General features: G+C 35.7%; 1 protein-coding gene across 3 annotated transcripts in view; it reads right to left on the bottom strand.

The window, feature by feature from the left end:
• Ipo11 (importin 11) overlaps positions 1-14550 on the bottom strand; it is a 118654-nt gene that overhangs the window by 38228 nt on the left and 65876 nt on the right. For all 3 annotated transcript variants that reach the window (XM_048368433.1, XM_048368435.1, XM_048368436.1), the window contains 3 exons: positions 11077-11153; positions 4382-4461; positions 3877-3957 (listed from right to left, as the gene is read on the bottom strand). In XM_048368433.1, coding sequence (XP_048224390.1) covers positions 3877-3957; positions 4382-4461; positions 11077-11153 — 238 coding nt within the window. The remainder of the gene's footprint in view (positions 1-3876; positions 3958-4381; positions 4462-11076; positions 11154-14550) is intronic.

Below are 14550 nucleotides of genomic sequence, written 5' to 3'. Positions count from 1 at the left end.
ATAACTAACATATTTCTTGTATCATTTAAACATCCATGTTACTAGTAAGACCAGGTGTCTGAGATTTCAAATTAAACATGTAAATCCAGATATAGCAATGTTTATATAAAAATGCTATCTTACACACTTATCAGACTCTCATTTTTTTTTGTGCCAGTCCTGAAGCTTGAACTCACACCCTGGGAGGTGTCTCTGAGATTGTTTGCTCACAGCTAGCATTCTACCACTGGAGCCACAGCTACACTTCCAGCATTTTTGGTAGTTAATTGGAGATAAGAATTTCACAGACTTTTCTGCTTGGTCTAGCTTGTGACAGAAATCCTCACATCTCAGCCTCCTGAGTAGGTGGGATTACAGGCATGAACCACCAGTGCTTGGCAGATTCTCAATTTTTAATTCAAGTATGTATTAATAACGTGTTGGTATACTTAGAGAAAATGGCTTATCCTGCAACTTAAAAAAAAAGCTACATATATTTTACTATATATTTGGATTGAGACTGATCTGTGCTGAATCATTCACGTAAGGAGTTAGGTACATTGTATTCACAAACTAACATGTTAAATTGAAAACCCTTCATACAACTATTTAGTAAAGTAAAGAAGTAAATAAATACAGAAAGGAAGGAAGGAAGGAAGGAAGGAAGGAAGGAAGGAAGGAAGGAAGGAAGGAAGGAAGGAAGGCAGGCAGGCAGGCAGACAGGGCACCAGTGGCTTATGCCTGTAATCCTAGCTACTCAGGAGGCCGAGATCTGAGGGTCACAGTTCAAAGCAAGGCTGGACAGGAAAGTCCATGAGACACTTATCTCCAACCAGAAAGAGGAGCTGTGGTTCAAAGTGGTAGAGTAGTAGTCGCCTTGAGAGGAAAAGCTCAGGGACAGTGCCCAGACCCTGAGTTCAAACCCCACCAATGGCAAGGGAAAAAAAATTAGGTACAAATGAGGGAGATAAACACCACTTTTCCATGTCAGAAGAAATGAAAAAAAAAATACTATTTGTATATGTGTGTGTGTGTGTGTGTGTGTGTGTGTGTGTGTGTGTGTGTGTACACTCATACTGGGGTTTGAACTCTACCTCTCTGCTTTAGTCTCTTCTCTCTGCCACTGGAGTTATACCTCCATGTATGGCTTTTTGCTGGAGGCTTTTTCTGTGAGACTTAATCAGATATAAATTATAGTTCTCATAGACTTTTCTGCCTAGGCTGGCTTCAAACTTTGATCTTCATATCTCAGCCTAGTGAATAGCTAGGATTACAGGTGTGAGGAATCAGCACCCCACAGAAGTAGACCTTTGGTTTTTGTTTTGTTTTTTTGCCAGTCCTGGGCCTTGGACTCAGGGCCTGAGCACTGTCCCTGGCTTCTTCCCGCTCAAGGCTAGCACTCTGCCACTTGAGCCACAGCGCCACTTCTGGCCATTTTCTATACATGTGGTGCTGGGGAATCGAACCCAGGGCTTCAAGTATACAAAGCAAGCACTCTTGCCACTAGGCCATATTCCCAGCCCCAGAACTGCTGTAGTAACCATTGTTACTAACAGTATTAAGGATATTATCTAACATGTAAATTTGGAATTTATTATAATAATTTTAACTGTGTTATTTTGAAAAGCAATAAATAAATACAATTATTTTAGAGTGCCAGCTGGGATACACAGTTCTTGATAATAATATGCTACCATTGTCATCTATTTGTAAAAGCAAATTTATTGTCCTATTCATTTTATATAAGCTCTTATTTAGAAAAGATGTGAGTTACATCAATTTACTTTGGTTTTTCTACAACCAAAGATCTCCCAACCAAATAAATTAGTATAAATGTGTATTATCATGTTTCATCCCAAAAGCAGACTCTGTACATACACACACATACACACACACACACACACACACACACACACACACACAGAGAGGCTAAAATAAATATAGGAAGTAGGTAACATTAATATTCTCATTTTACAAATGCAAAGTGAGAAAGAATACCTGAACACATCACAAAGCTATAAAGTACTTAATATTCTAACCTTGCAGTCTCATACATCTAGTCAGTCTACCCTGCTATGCTAATATTCCCCCCATTTTGTGACACAATTAAAAACAAGTAGCAAGAAGAAAAAAGTATTCTTTTTAAAACATCCTTCTCATTTTTGATGGAAGTTTCACAATGCCTATTCCAAATACTGGTAAGTCATCTTTCAAAAACTACTAGTCATAGTTGCAAAAAGGCTTCTGATTCCAATTTAATCTAGAGAGTGTTTAATTTACATGGATTACAATGAACACAAGGGACTTCAAATATTACATAACAGATAGTTAGAATTACTTAATATTCCAGGCACCAAAAGCTCAGGCTTATAATAATCCCAGCTAGCTAGCAGGCTGGGATTGAGGCTGAAAATGAGGATCATAGTTTGAAGCATCCTGGAGTCTCTTTATTTCCAATTACCTAGCAAAAAGCCAGAAGCAGAGGGATGGCTCAAGTAGTAGAGCCAGCCATGAATGAAAAAGCAGAGGAGGAACTGAGGCCCTGAGTTCAAGTGTCAGTTTAAACACAAACATGCTTACACACACACACAAACACATACAACATAACCTACCACACACCATTTAGTACAGCTCCTTATATAACAAATGAAGGAACTAAAATCCAGAATGTACTCAAGTGCTTTAGAAGCAGCACAGCTGAGTTTAAAAACCAAAGCAAGTAGAAAAAAACAAATAAATTATTAGCCAGAAATTGCACTTCTACTGGATATATACAATTTATAAAATCTATGGATTCTCTGACTTTCAATCCACTATGTAAATTATAACATACTGTACTACTATTTCTATCTTTATTATTTAGACATAATACATAAAGATATATGAAATCATAGGTGAATAGGTTCTTAAACTTGGTACTCTTTAACTTCACTAGCTAATCAAAATTACAAAATTATACAATGAAAATGATCCACAAAGCAGACCAACTAACTGAAGGGGAAAGACTTCTTTTGGACAATTTGTTACAAAGCTTTTAAATAGTTGTCAAACAGTGAGACATTAGGACTAGCAGCACCCAATCACTTAAGTTTTAGAAATCAGAGCTACAAATAATTAGTACAGGTTTAGGCAAGTCAGAGCAGAGCATCACAAGAGCCCAATAGCTATACCCTTATGAACACATAAGATGATGCTAAGTGAAATGAACTCCATGTTATGGAAACGATTGTTACATCACAGTTGTAACTACTTTCAAAGTCCCATGTGTATCTGTAGCTTCTATTATTGATGATATTCTTGTATCACCTTCCTGTGGTTGTACCTACACTATCTCTGTAATCTTATCTGAGTATATTGGAAACCGTGTATACTGGTATTAGAAGTAGGAAATTGAAAGGGAATACCAAAATTGGGAGACACAGGGTAAAAAAAGACAAACAACTACAAAAGCAATACTTGCAAAACTGTTTGGTGTAAGTGAACTGAACACCTCAGGGGGGGAAAGGGAAAGGGGGAGGAGGGAGGGGGGTATGAGGGATAAGGTAACAAACAGTACAAGAAATGTATCCAATGCCTAACGTATGAAACTGTAACCTCTCTGTACATCAGTTTGATAATAAAAATTTGAAAAAAAAGAAAAGAAATCAGAGCTACATTTTGACAAGATTTCCAGATAATATATATGCACATTCAAATGTGAACCTACATTGCATAGGTATTAAGCCAATTAAATACGATTAGAGGAAAATCCTCTCCACTACTGCATCAACTGCTCTCTTTGCCAACCTCCTACCTCCAAAGGAAGGTCCAGCTCTACAAAACAAAACAAATCTCAAAGATAATGAATTGAATGGATGATTCCTTTATAGTCTGTTGATGATAAAAAGATGACAATACCTTGAGCACTTGAACTTGACCTTCTGTAGTAATTTCCTGTAACAGCTCACAGAAGGACTGACAAAGACCTACTGCATATGTCTAAAATTCAATCAAAAGTCAAATATATACATTAGAATCTATAGTATCAAAAAAGGATAAAATTTAACTAGGGACTTATTATAATCTACATGATATATGTAAATGTTAAAAGTGTAAACACAAAGTTTAAGTTAGAATGTCCAGAAAGAATTAAACACTAAGCAAAAAGACTGAACCTAACAAAAATAATTCACTGGTAAGTTTTGCTTTTAAGGAATATATTTATATACATAGAATTTCTGAATTAAGTAAAATGGAACTGCATGCTGACCCATCTGCCCACGAGTAAGGAATGCTCACTGAATCTACCCCCAACTTCAAAGTAACAAATCAATCTACAGCATTGAAAAGGCATCTCTTGATTTTAAACAAAAGCCCAAATAGTAACACAGTTTCTTATAATGCAAAAATAACTCCAACATACCTGTAAAAATTCTGTTGATGATAAAAAGATATAACCATTGATGATCTTAAAACAAGTTCTGAGATTGTCGGAACTTAATTCTGTGAAAACAGTAATAAAAAGGAGAAAATTAACTCACTGAAGTCACTGTTAAAAATTAACTTCCCCTAGGTTCTCTGTAACAACATTCCTGCTGCTTCTGCATATATATTATCTGCATATATATATTCTGCATATATATTATCAATAAGTATATAAATGTTAACTATTACAAACATTATACATTGGTTTTATTAATGATCATTTGACATTACTCCCACAGTTTATAACCTTTGATTATAGGAACCATCTGTCATGTTTTATAAATATTGAATACTCCTCAGTGTAATTTTTTCTTTATAGCCTATCTGTGATTTAGGAGTCTCTAAAGTGTCCAAATGTCAGAGTATGTGGTCTCTAGTTTAACAGCATTAAAAAAAAAATTGTGAGCTCCTTAATTTGTGAATGAATTAAAAATATAAATTCAAAAAAGTAGTTTAAATGAAGTGATTCATTTTAGTTAAAACTAAGTTACAAGCTGGGCAATGGTAGCTCATCCCTATAAAACTGGATACTCAAGAGGCTGAGATCTGAGAATTGCAGTTGGAAGCCAACCGAAGCATAAAAGTTCATGAGATTCTTACTTCCAGTTAACCACCAAAAAGCCAGAGGTGAAGCTGTGGCTCAAGTGGAAAAGTGCTGGCCTTGGACAAAACATCTAGGGGACTAAGCTCAGGCCCCAAGTTTAAGCCCCAGCACCTGCACAAAAACAAAGAAGCAAAACAAAACAAAAACAACTAAGATACAGCCAAGCATGGTAGTAAACACCTGTGACTGATGCAGTTAGAGGCCAGCATGGGCTTGGTGAACCAATGTCTCAAACAAACAAACAAACAAACAGTAACAACAACAACAAAGGTGCCAGTGGCTCTAGTCTATAATCCTAACTACTCAGAGAATGTGATCTGTGGACTGATGTTTTTTGAAGCCATCCCTAGGCACACAAACTACTCAGACTCTATCTCCAATTAACCAGCAAAAGGTTGGAACTGGAAGGGTGACTCGTATGATAAGAATACCAGCTGTGATCAAAAACAGCAGAGCAAGATCCCAAATGGATGCTCTCCTTTCAAGCCATTTGTCAGCACCAAACAGAACACAGAAAACAAAAAGCAAATAAAGAAGTTACATAACTTTCTGTCTTTCCTTTCAGACAAGGTCTTGCTATGTAGCTTAGTCTCCTGGGCGCCCGGGCTATACAAGCAGGCCATCATGCATAGCTATGCCTTTCTTTAGGAACTCTTTCTGAGGGTCGTTCCATTCGGAAAAAAAGAAGATAATCATTTTACCCAACTTTTCATTTCTAACTAAAATTTTAGTGTTAATATTACAAATAATACATGACATCTTTTAACATGTTTAAATGAACTCATTCATTTAAAAAAAACTTCCTGAGTATTACTGCACTTGTACTGATATATCTTATAAAAAATATTGTGATAATCCAAGAAATTATGTTTGAACATTCTCAACTCCTGAACTTGGTACTTCAAATCTACTTCCCCATAAAAACCTACACCCATAGAGAAATAAAAATGTTTTAAACCATATTAACTATTTTTCCAGAATAACATAAGAAAAGGACATTGTACTCAGTTATTCCTTTTCAAGTGCAAAGTAGAAAGTATTGTTAAAATTAAATGTGATTTTGATGAAATCCAATCCTCTCATCCAATAATACAGCACAATACATATAGTAACGATGCAAGAGAATACAGGCTATATATACTAATCAAAGCATGACTCCAAATGTTTGATCACTTTTATCTAAAGCCTGTCATTCCCTGATACAAGTATTTTAGAAAGTCTATTTCAAAAGAACAGATAAAAAACATTTTCTGGCAAAATACACTGGCCTTGACCTTGGATTAATAACTCATAGCCTAAAGGAAATGAGTATTTTTATCCAGATGTAAATTTTCATTTTATGTTCATTAAAGAATGGCAATTCTATGCCTAACTCAAAATGTCACTTAAGACTTAGTTCCTATACATTATACTCTTTCACAGAGTGATGGACAGAGATAACCAAAACAAAAACATGTCAAAGTAAGAAGAAGTCTTTATATTGAATAGTAACCCTTCTGAAAATTTCAGACTTATCCATTCTCAAGGAGAATGTCCAGTCAGGTCTAGATTTTTGTATTTTTTTACAGACCAAGATTGAACTTCTGACTGTTAGCCACACACTATGAATAAGCTAGGTATGAGGTCTATAATTTGGGAGCCAAGAATGGTTTCACTTGGGTATGTCAGGGAATGTAATCTTGAAATCATTGCTGAATAAAATGTCAACAAAATCTATATTGAGAGAAATACTGTTTACCAAGAACTGACTTTTAATCCTATAGCATCCACGATTTCTTACAGATATTGTACAATCTGTACAAACAAATACCAGGATGACTAAGTTACTTCATATTGCTTTCTTTCCATACCTTAAACCATGCCCAGGATAGCTTTTACTAGATTTTCTTGGATATAGTATTAGCGAAAAATAAATACTGGCACAGAAAATGGCCCTAAGACAAAATTATTTTTTTAAGATACTGAACATTTTTCATTACATTTGTAAATTTTTTCTAAAGAAAAAGCATGCAAGAGATTTGCATTTACTTTCAGATACGGTGAATAATTTTCATCAATGGTTTTGTCTATCAAGGGCAATTTTGCCCCTCAAGATCCATGACAATATGTGGAAACTGTTTTGGGCATTGGCAGTAGCATCTGATCAGAACAAAACAGGCATATTATGAAATGTTCTGCCACAAACAGAAGCCTCTCAAACAAACCAAATGTAAAAAAACCAAGACTGAAAACCTCTGATTTAAGTGATTAAATTTTTCTTCACATACTACTAGGAGTTCTATGGTAAGCCTTCAGCTTAACAGAGTACCTAGACATGCTCTGTACAAATATGGTATTTATCTTTTTAATTTGATTAGATGCTATAGTCTGCTCCTTTTTGCTTTCCATTATTCATTTTATTTTTAAGTATTTTCTTTTTACTAGTGTTTTAAATTTGTGTAAAGGAATACAGAATGAATAAATTATTGAATTACACTAGTGACTTAATAAGAATTATCTTATTTTTTAAATCATTTTGCAATTCTTTATTTTTAGAAATGAAACGTTCACCTTTTCCTTTTTATTTAAGTTCTAGTGAAATCTGAAGGTCAGGATGTCTGAAACTGCCTCATCCTTTCCAAATTTCATAGGAAGAACTGAATACATGACTCAAAAAGTTTGTCACTCAAGGAACATTAAGCTTATCAGTTAGAAAAGACAAGAACCAACCACATATAAGTCTTGTAAGCAATAACAATACTAAGTAAATTAACACTGTAAAACAGATATGAAAGAACAGTTAGAACAAAAATATTATTTCCTTTAGGTATAACTTCAGATTCTATTTAAATTTTGTCAGACTGAATGTACATTTAAGGAAAAAGAAATAAAATGAATTTTAACTTTGGATTTATTCAAACTAACTTGCCATAACCTAAAAATCACTATATATCTTAAAGTGTTCAATATGGCTTGTTTTAGGTATTTTAAATTAAAACCTCTTGCTAATAGCATCATATCTGTTAAGGGGAAAAGTGCCATGTGTTAAATAGCTAAAAATCACTAATCTAATTAAAAAGAATATATTTTAAGTCATCTTAAGACTGAGCATTCATTTGACATAACACTCTTAAAAAGCTAAAATAAATATCCTGGATGCACTCATGTGGAACCTAGAATTAGCCCATAAGTAGACACACTGGGAGGTATGCAAGTGTTTGCTTACAAATGTATTAACTGAAATATGGTTGATTCAAGAGAGAACTGAAATATTGTAATTCTTTAGAAAGCCAAAGCCCCCCCAAAAAATTCCAGGAAATGAATACCTGCAAAGGGTAGGGCAGGACCAAAAGAAGAGGGTAGACTAATGAAAAGGAGGAGAGAAGGGTGGAAAAATAAAGTCAAGATTGCATATTGTATATACTACAAAATTAAGGAAAGTAAGGGAAAGGTTGGGCAGGGAGGGGTGGGTCAGATGTTGAAAGGGATGCCATTAATCAAGGTACATTTTATTCATAAACTGCTTTGCTAAATGGCAGCCCCTTTGTACAACTACTTAAAAGATAGTAAAAACAGATATTTAAAAACATCTGCAATTGTATGTATGTAAGAAGCTTCTTTGCAAATGATAACAATTACTGATACAATATTCAAAAATGAAGGTAACACTGGTACTAAAGTATGGTAAACATACATAGAGATGAGTTATAATTTTTAAAATATTAATGAAAAGGGAAGGGAACAGAGAAGAGCCAGAAAAAGAGAAAAGGAAAGGGAAAGGCAAGAGGAGAAAGGAAGCCTCAAAGAAAATATTAAAAACTAATCACTTTATCTAGACACTACGATCATTCAACAAATGACAAGTTTTTCTTTGTTCAGTTATAACTGTGGTTTAATCCTCATTTGCTAATAATTCTAAGGAATGGCTCTACTTTTTCAATGTGTCAATAAAATGCAGTAATACTTTTTGCATTTGATAAAACTCAATATAATTAAGTTCTCAAAAAAATTCAGATATTATTAATAATCACATCTTTTTTTCTCATACTTTTCTAGTTATATGTCTAAACTATTCAGCTAACATCAATGTTCTAAGTTGCTTCATTGATGGGACCCCTAGATGACAAAAAAAATTGGTATTAAAAAGTTTATGGATAAGCAATAAGCAGGTATCATTTTTTTTTTTTTTTTTTTTTTTTTGGCGTCCTGGGCCTTGGACTCAGGGCCTGAGCACTGTCCCTGGCTTCTTCCCGCTCAAGACTAGCACTCTGCCACTTAAGCCACAGCGCCACTTCTGGCCATTTTCTGCATATGTGGTGCTGGGGAATCGAACCTAGGGCCTCGTGTATCCGAGGCAGGCACTCTTGCCACTAGGCTATATCCCCAGCCCAAGCAGGTATCATTTTGCAGGTTGAAAAAGAATGAAAAAAATCAGTCTGTACTGTGTATAATTTTTACATAAGCCAAATTGAAGTGCGAAGCTGTACTGGTAAACTCTCATACAAAACAACTCTATAATCGAAGTATTACTTAAAAAACAGAAATTTAAGGCTTGGAATATAGTTCAGTGGGAGAGTCTAACATAGTAAGGCCCTGGGCACAAACCCCAGAACCACAAGGGGGTGTGGGGGGGGGCAGATGGGGGGGAACTGTTATTACATACTTGAGAATGGTAGGTAGTATGCAAAAGTTTTTTAAAGTAATGACTACCAAGTTCAAAGGTGCTTGCTCAAATGGCTTAGGAGTAGCAAACTGCCAGGATGCATTCCTGTAACCTCAGCTAGTCCAAAGGTGAGGGTAGAAGGATCAGCCTAGACAAAAGGGCAGGACCCTATCTAAAAAGCAACGACAGTTTACTCAAGAGGTGGATATCTGAGGATTGAGGTTCCGGGCCAGTGCAGGCGAAAAAGTCCACGAGACTTTTATTGCCCATAAACTTCCCCCAAAGAAGCTGGAAGTAGAACTCTGGTTCAAGCGGAAGAGAACTAGCCTTTAGCAAAAAGGAGGTCAGGGACAGCATCCAGGCTCTGAGTTACAACCCCAGGACTGGCACCAAACAAAACAAAAAATCTAAAAGGACTATAGTTCTGACTCAAATAGTAGAATGCCTACTTAGCAAGTCAGAAGCTGTGAGGTCAATCATGGTACTGCTAGGGAAAAGAAGGAGCAGTGGCATGGTTCACGTGGTAGAACCATTGTCCAGCAAACTAGAGGTTCTGAGTTAAATCCTCAGTACCACAAAGCAAACAACGAAGAAAAAAATTAAGTAGCAGCTTGAGGGCTTAGAAAGAACACTTGCCTAGCATATGTGTACATGAGGGGGGGGCGTGAAGGAGGGGGGAGTCCATTAAGCTTTCTGATTATACAGCTAATTCATATATGGCATTTAAAACTACATATAGCCATATCTATATACATACATACATATACATATGTACATCCTTCCTAATATTTAATTTCAGTGGTTCCTTGGCAAATACAGAAGTATGTACAAAATTTATTTTTGAAAAATTAGTAGCACAAAATTCCTCTGTAAAACAAGCTGGATAAAACCATGGTATCCTGAAGCAGTTTTATACTTTTCAAACAGAATATATAATTCCTCAAACAACAAAGAAAATTTTTTTTGCCAGTCCTGGGGCTGGGACTCAGGGCCTGAGCACCTGAGCACTGTCCCCGGCATCGTTTTGCTCAAGGCTAGCACTCTACCACTTGAGCACACCACTTTAGGCTTTTTCCATTTATGTGATGCTGAGGAATTGAACCCAGGGCTTTATGCCCCTATCCTCAAATTTTATCAGGGCAAGATCAAACTTAATCTGTTATCATTCTCTTAAAAGTTTTTTTTTTTTGTTTTATTACACAATTTCTACCGGGATCAAGATTACACTGAAAATTCTAGAAACTATAAAAACACTATTTAAATTATCTGACATATCAAGGACTTTTATAAAAATGGAATGTAGAATTTAAAGTGTGGAATGTAGAATTTAAAGCCCCAAAGTGTGACTATATTGAAGAACATCAGTAGTTTATGCTTTCACACATACCAAGAAGTGGTGACATATTCTGAAAAATCCGAAGCAACTCTGGTGTAATACATGGGCTGTTTTCCAATGTAACTAACCTAGGAAGAAAAAAACATAATTGACTTTCAGTGACTTAATGCCATTAGCACAGCAACATGAAATATAGAAAAGTCTCAACTAAAAGGAGAAAAAAGGAACAATACAGAGACTATCACAATAGTATCTAAAGTAGGTGGCTGTTCAAAATCTAATATTGGGGGATTGGGAATATGGCTTAGTGGTAGAGTGCTTGCCTAGCATCCATGAAGCCCTGGGTTCAATTCCTCAGTACCACATAAACAGAAAAGGCCAGAAGTGGCTCTGTGGCTCAAGTGGTGGAGTGCTAGCCTTGAGTAAAAGAAGCTCAGGGACAGTGCCCCGGCTCAGAGTTCAAGCCCCAGGACACACCAAGGACACACAAGGACACACAAGGACAGACAGACAGACACACACACACACACACACACACACACACACACACACATATCTAATATTGGTAGTGCTACTGTTTGGATCTGGAACATCTCCAAAGACATATGTGCTAAAGGCTTGGTCCCCAGTACAACAGTCCTGGAAGGCTGTGAAAACCTTTAAAGAGGAGAGGCCCATTAAGAGGTTTAAAGTCACTGGAGTCATGGCCTTAAAGGAGAGGGAATGTGGGATATCAATAATTTCTCTCCTTCACTACTGGCCATGAAGTTAACAGGCTTCCTCTGCCACACACCTTTGCAATAATGCCCACAGTTATGGGTAAAATCAGTGGGGACTGAAACCTCCAAAATTGTGAGCCAAAGATAACCCTTGACCCTTTATAGGTTAATTATCTCAAGAACATGCTAAACTAACAGAAAGCTAACGCAGAAACAAAGACTATTATCTCATAATGAATAAGAAGGAACTTCCTTAATCAAGTAAGTATCTACCAAACACCTACAGAAATACATTTACTGAGGATTCATTGAAGCCATTCTCTGAAAGGCAGAAGGAAGCCTTTAAGAACAATTTGTTTTACCTTGTCTACTTCCACATTACCTTCAGTGTTATGTTTGGAAGACCTCTTATATACCAAGTTAGTTAAAAAAAAAGTTTAAAAAGGTAAGAGAAGAAAAAGTTAGTTTTTTAATCACAAGACAAGAGAATTGATCAACAAGTAACAAGTACTGAGAGTTCCACAAGACTGCTAAATAGAGAAAAAAATAAATGTTTTTTAATATAACAAAATGGTTCAGATATAAATGAATGATGTTATCAGTTAATGTTAAAAATCCAACATCACAAGGATGCCAATACTCTGAAAATTGCAAAACACAATCAACATATTTTTAAATACAATTCTTATACCGTTATAACTGGAAAGTAGGCAAACTACTGGGAAAATCATCTGCAGATAAATATAGCAGTTTCTCAAAAAATTAAAAGCTGACCTACCATATGATCAAACTATACCACTTCTGTGAAAATAACCACAAGAAACAAGCTCACCATTCTAGAGTGATACCTATGTATACATGTTTATCCAGGTATTATTCACAATAGCCAAAGTTTAAAATGAACAGAAGACTGGATAAAGAAAATGTGGTACACATATATGCAATGGAATTACATCCAAGACATTTAGAAGAATAATGTATTTCTTGCAGGGAAAAGGATAAAACTAAAGATCATCTTATTAACTCAATAAGCCATGCTCACTAAGATAATAGCATCACAATTTTCTTCCATTAGGAAGATTACAATTAGAGAAAACAAAACACAATCCCTGCCCCCTAAAAAAAAGAAACAAAACAAAATAACTAAGGTCATGAAAGCAAGAGTGTCTCCTAGGGGGATAGAAGAAAAATGGAAAGGAGAGGAAGAAGATGATAACAAAAGTAGTAGAGGGAGAAAGTATGATGAAACTACACTATGTGCATAAATTCAAACGTCTAGGTGAAACACTTACTATGATAAATTTAATAAATGTCAGTTAAAAAAGTAAAACTTAATTTGGTAAAAATAAATACAACTGATATAAATCAAGCTGTATCACAAAGGGTAGATCATAGATCTACTCACTTATAAATAGAGAAAAAATAAAATCAGCAAATAAATTATTTTAGGAAATCAAGAGTTCTTAAAGTTTTTAAAAAGAAAAATATAGGCTGTGAATATGGCCTAGTGGTAGAGTGCTTGCCTCTTATACATAAAGCCCTATGTTCAATTCCCCAGCACCACATATACAGAAAAAGCCAGAAGTGGTGCTGTGGCTCAAGGGGTAGAGTGCTAGCCTTGAGCAAAAAGCCAGGGATAGTGCTCAGGCCTGAGTTCAAGCCCCATGACTGGCAAAAACAATATACATATATATGTATATAATTTTAAAAGAAAATATGTATGGCAAAAAAATCAAAGTAATTGCTTACTGCTTACAGTATTCATTACCTCATTATCTGGAGAATAAAAACAAACAAAATATCCAGTAATAAAAATATATACATATAAAGCCTTTATTTAGTTCCAATTGTGCTGAAAAAACAATTTATAGCTATTGCAATCAAATAAACACTATACCTTCAGGAGCTAATTCTTAAAATGTAGGTTAAATGACAGAAGTAAGCAGAAATAGGAAATAAATGCAGCAGCAGCAGAAATTAATGAATACAAGACAAAATCAAAGCCAAAAATTTATTCACATATTTCTAAGTAGGAGGGGTCAAGAGGAAAATAAAGAGCTATTAAAAAAATCACATTTGGTTTGAGAGTTTCATTTTATATCCATGATCACAAACAAAAATGGGTACTAGTTATCCAAAGTATATTCAAATTCTCATTCTTTTCTTTCTTTTTTTTTTTTGGGGGGGGGGGATGTGGGTCAGTCCTGCCCAGGCTGGCTTTGAACCATGATCCTCAGATCTCAGCCTCCTGTGTAGCTAGGATTACAGGTGTGAGCCACCAGCACCAGGCATCAATTCTAATTCTTTATAACTTGCTACCTCACAGACTTGTATCTTGTATCCATTCCTATTCCAGCCCTAACTGCCACAAATGTCCATGGCTCCTTATTTTAGTGAGAAAACACAAAGCAACATATCAAGTATCTTCCTATGAAACTGAAGTAAAAAACGTGGAAATCCATTTTCTTTCCAACCAATGAACATGAAGTATACTTGGTAGTATCAAAAGCCAACCCATCTGCTTGAGCTGATTCCTATCCCTCCCTGCCTCCTTCAATGAACCCACTCTTTCAGTTTGGCCTCACTCTTGCTCTAGACCTGGCATCTCCACACCAGCCTTACATTCTGTATTACTGTTACATCCTGTACCAAGGTTTGAATTCAGGGTCTTGTGCTTGCTCAGCTGGCACTCTACCAGTTGATCCATGCAGCCAGCCCATCCTTTTGCTGGTTATTTTTAGAGATGGAGTCTTACAGACTTTTCTGCCATAGCTGGCTTCCTATTTGAGTCCTCCAGATCTCAGCT

This window comes from Perognathus longimembris, chromosome 19 (genome assembly GCF_023159225.1).
Source record: "Perognathus longimembris pacificus isolate PPM17 chromosome 19, ASM2315922v1, whole genome shotgun sequence".
Classification (NCBI taxonomy): domain Eukaryota; kingdom Metazoa; phylum Chordata; class Mammalia; order Rodentia; family Heteromyidae; genus Perognathus; species Perognathus longimembris.
This window is presented reverse-complemented; position numbering and strand designations above follow the sequence as displayed.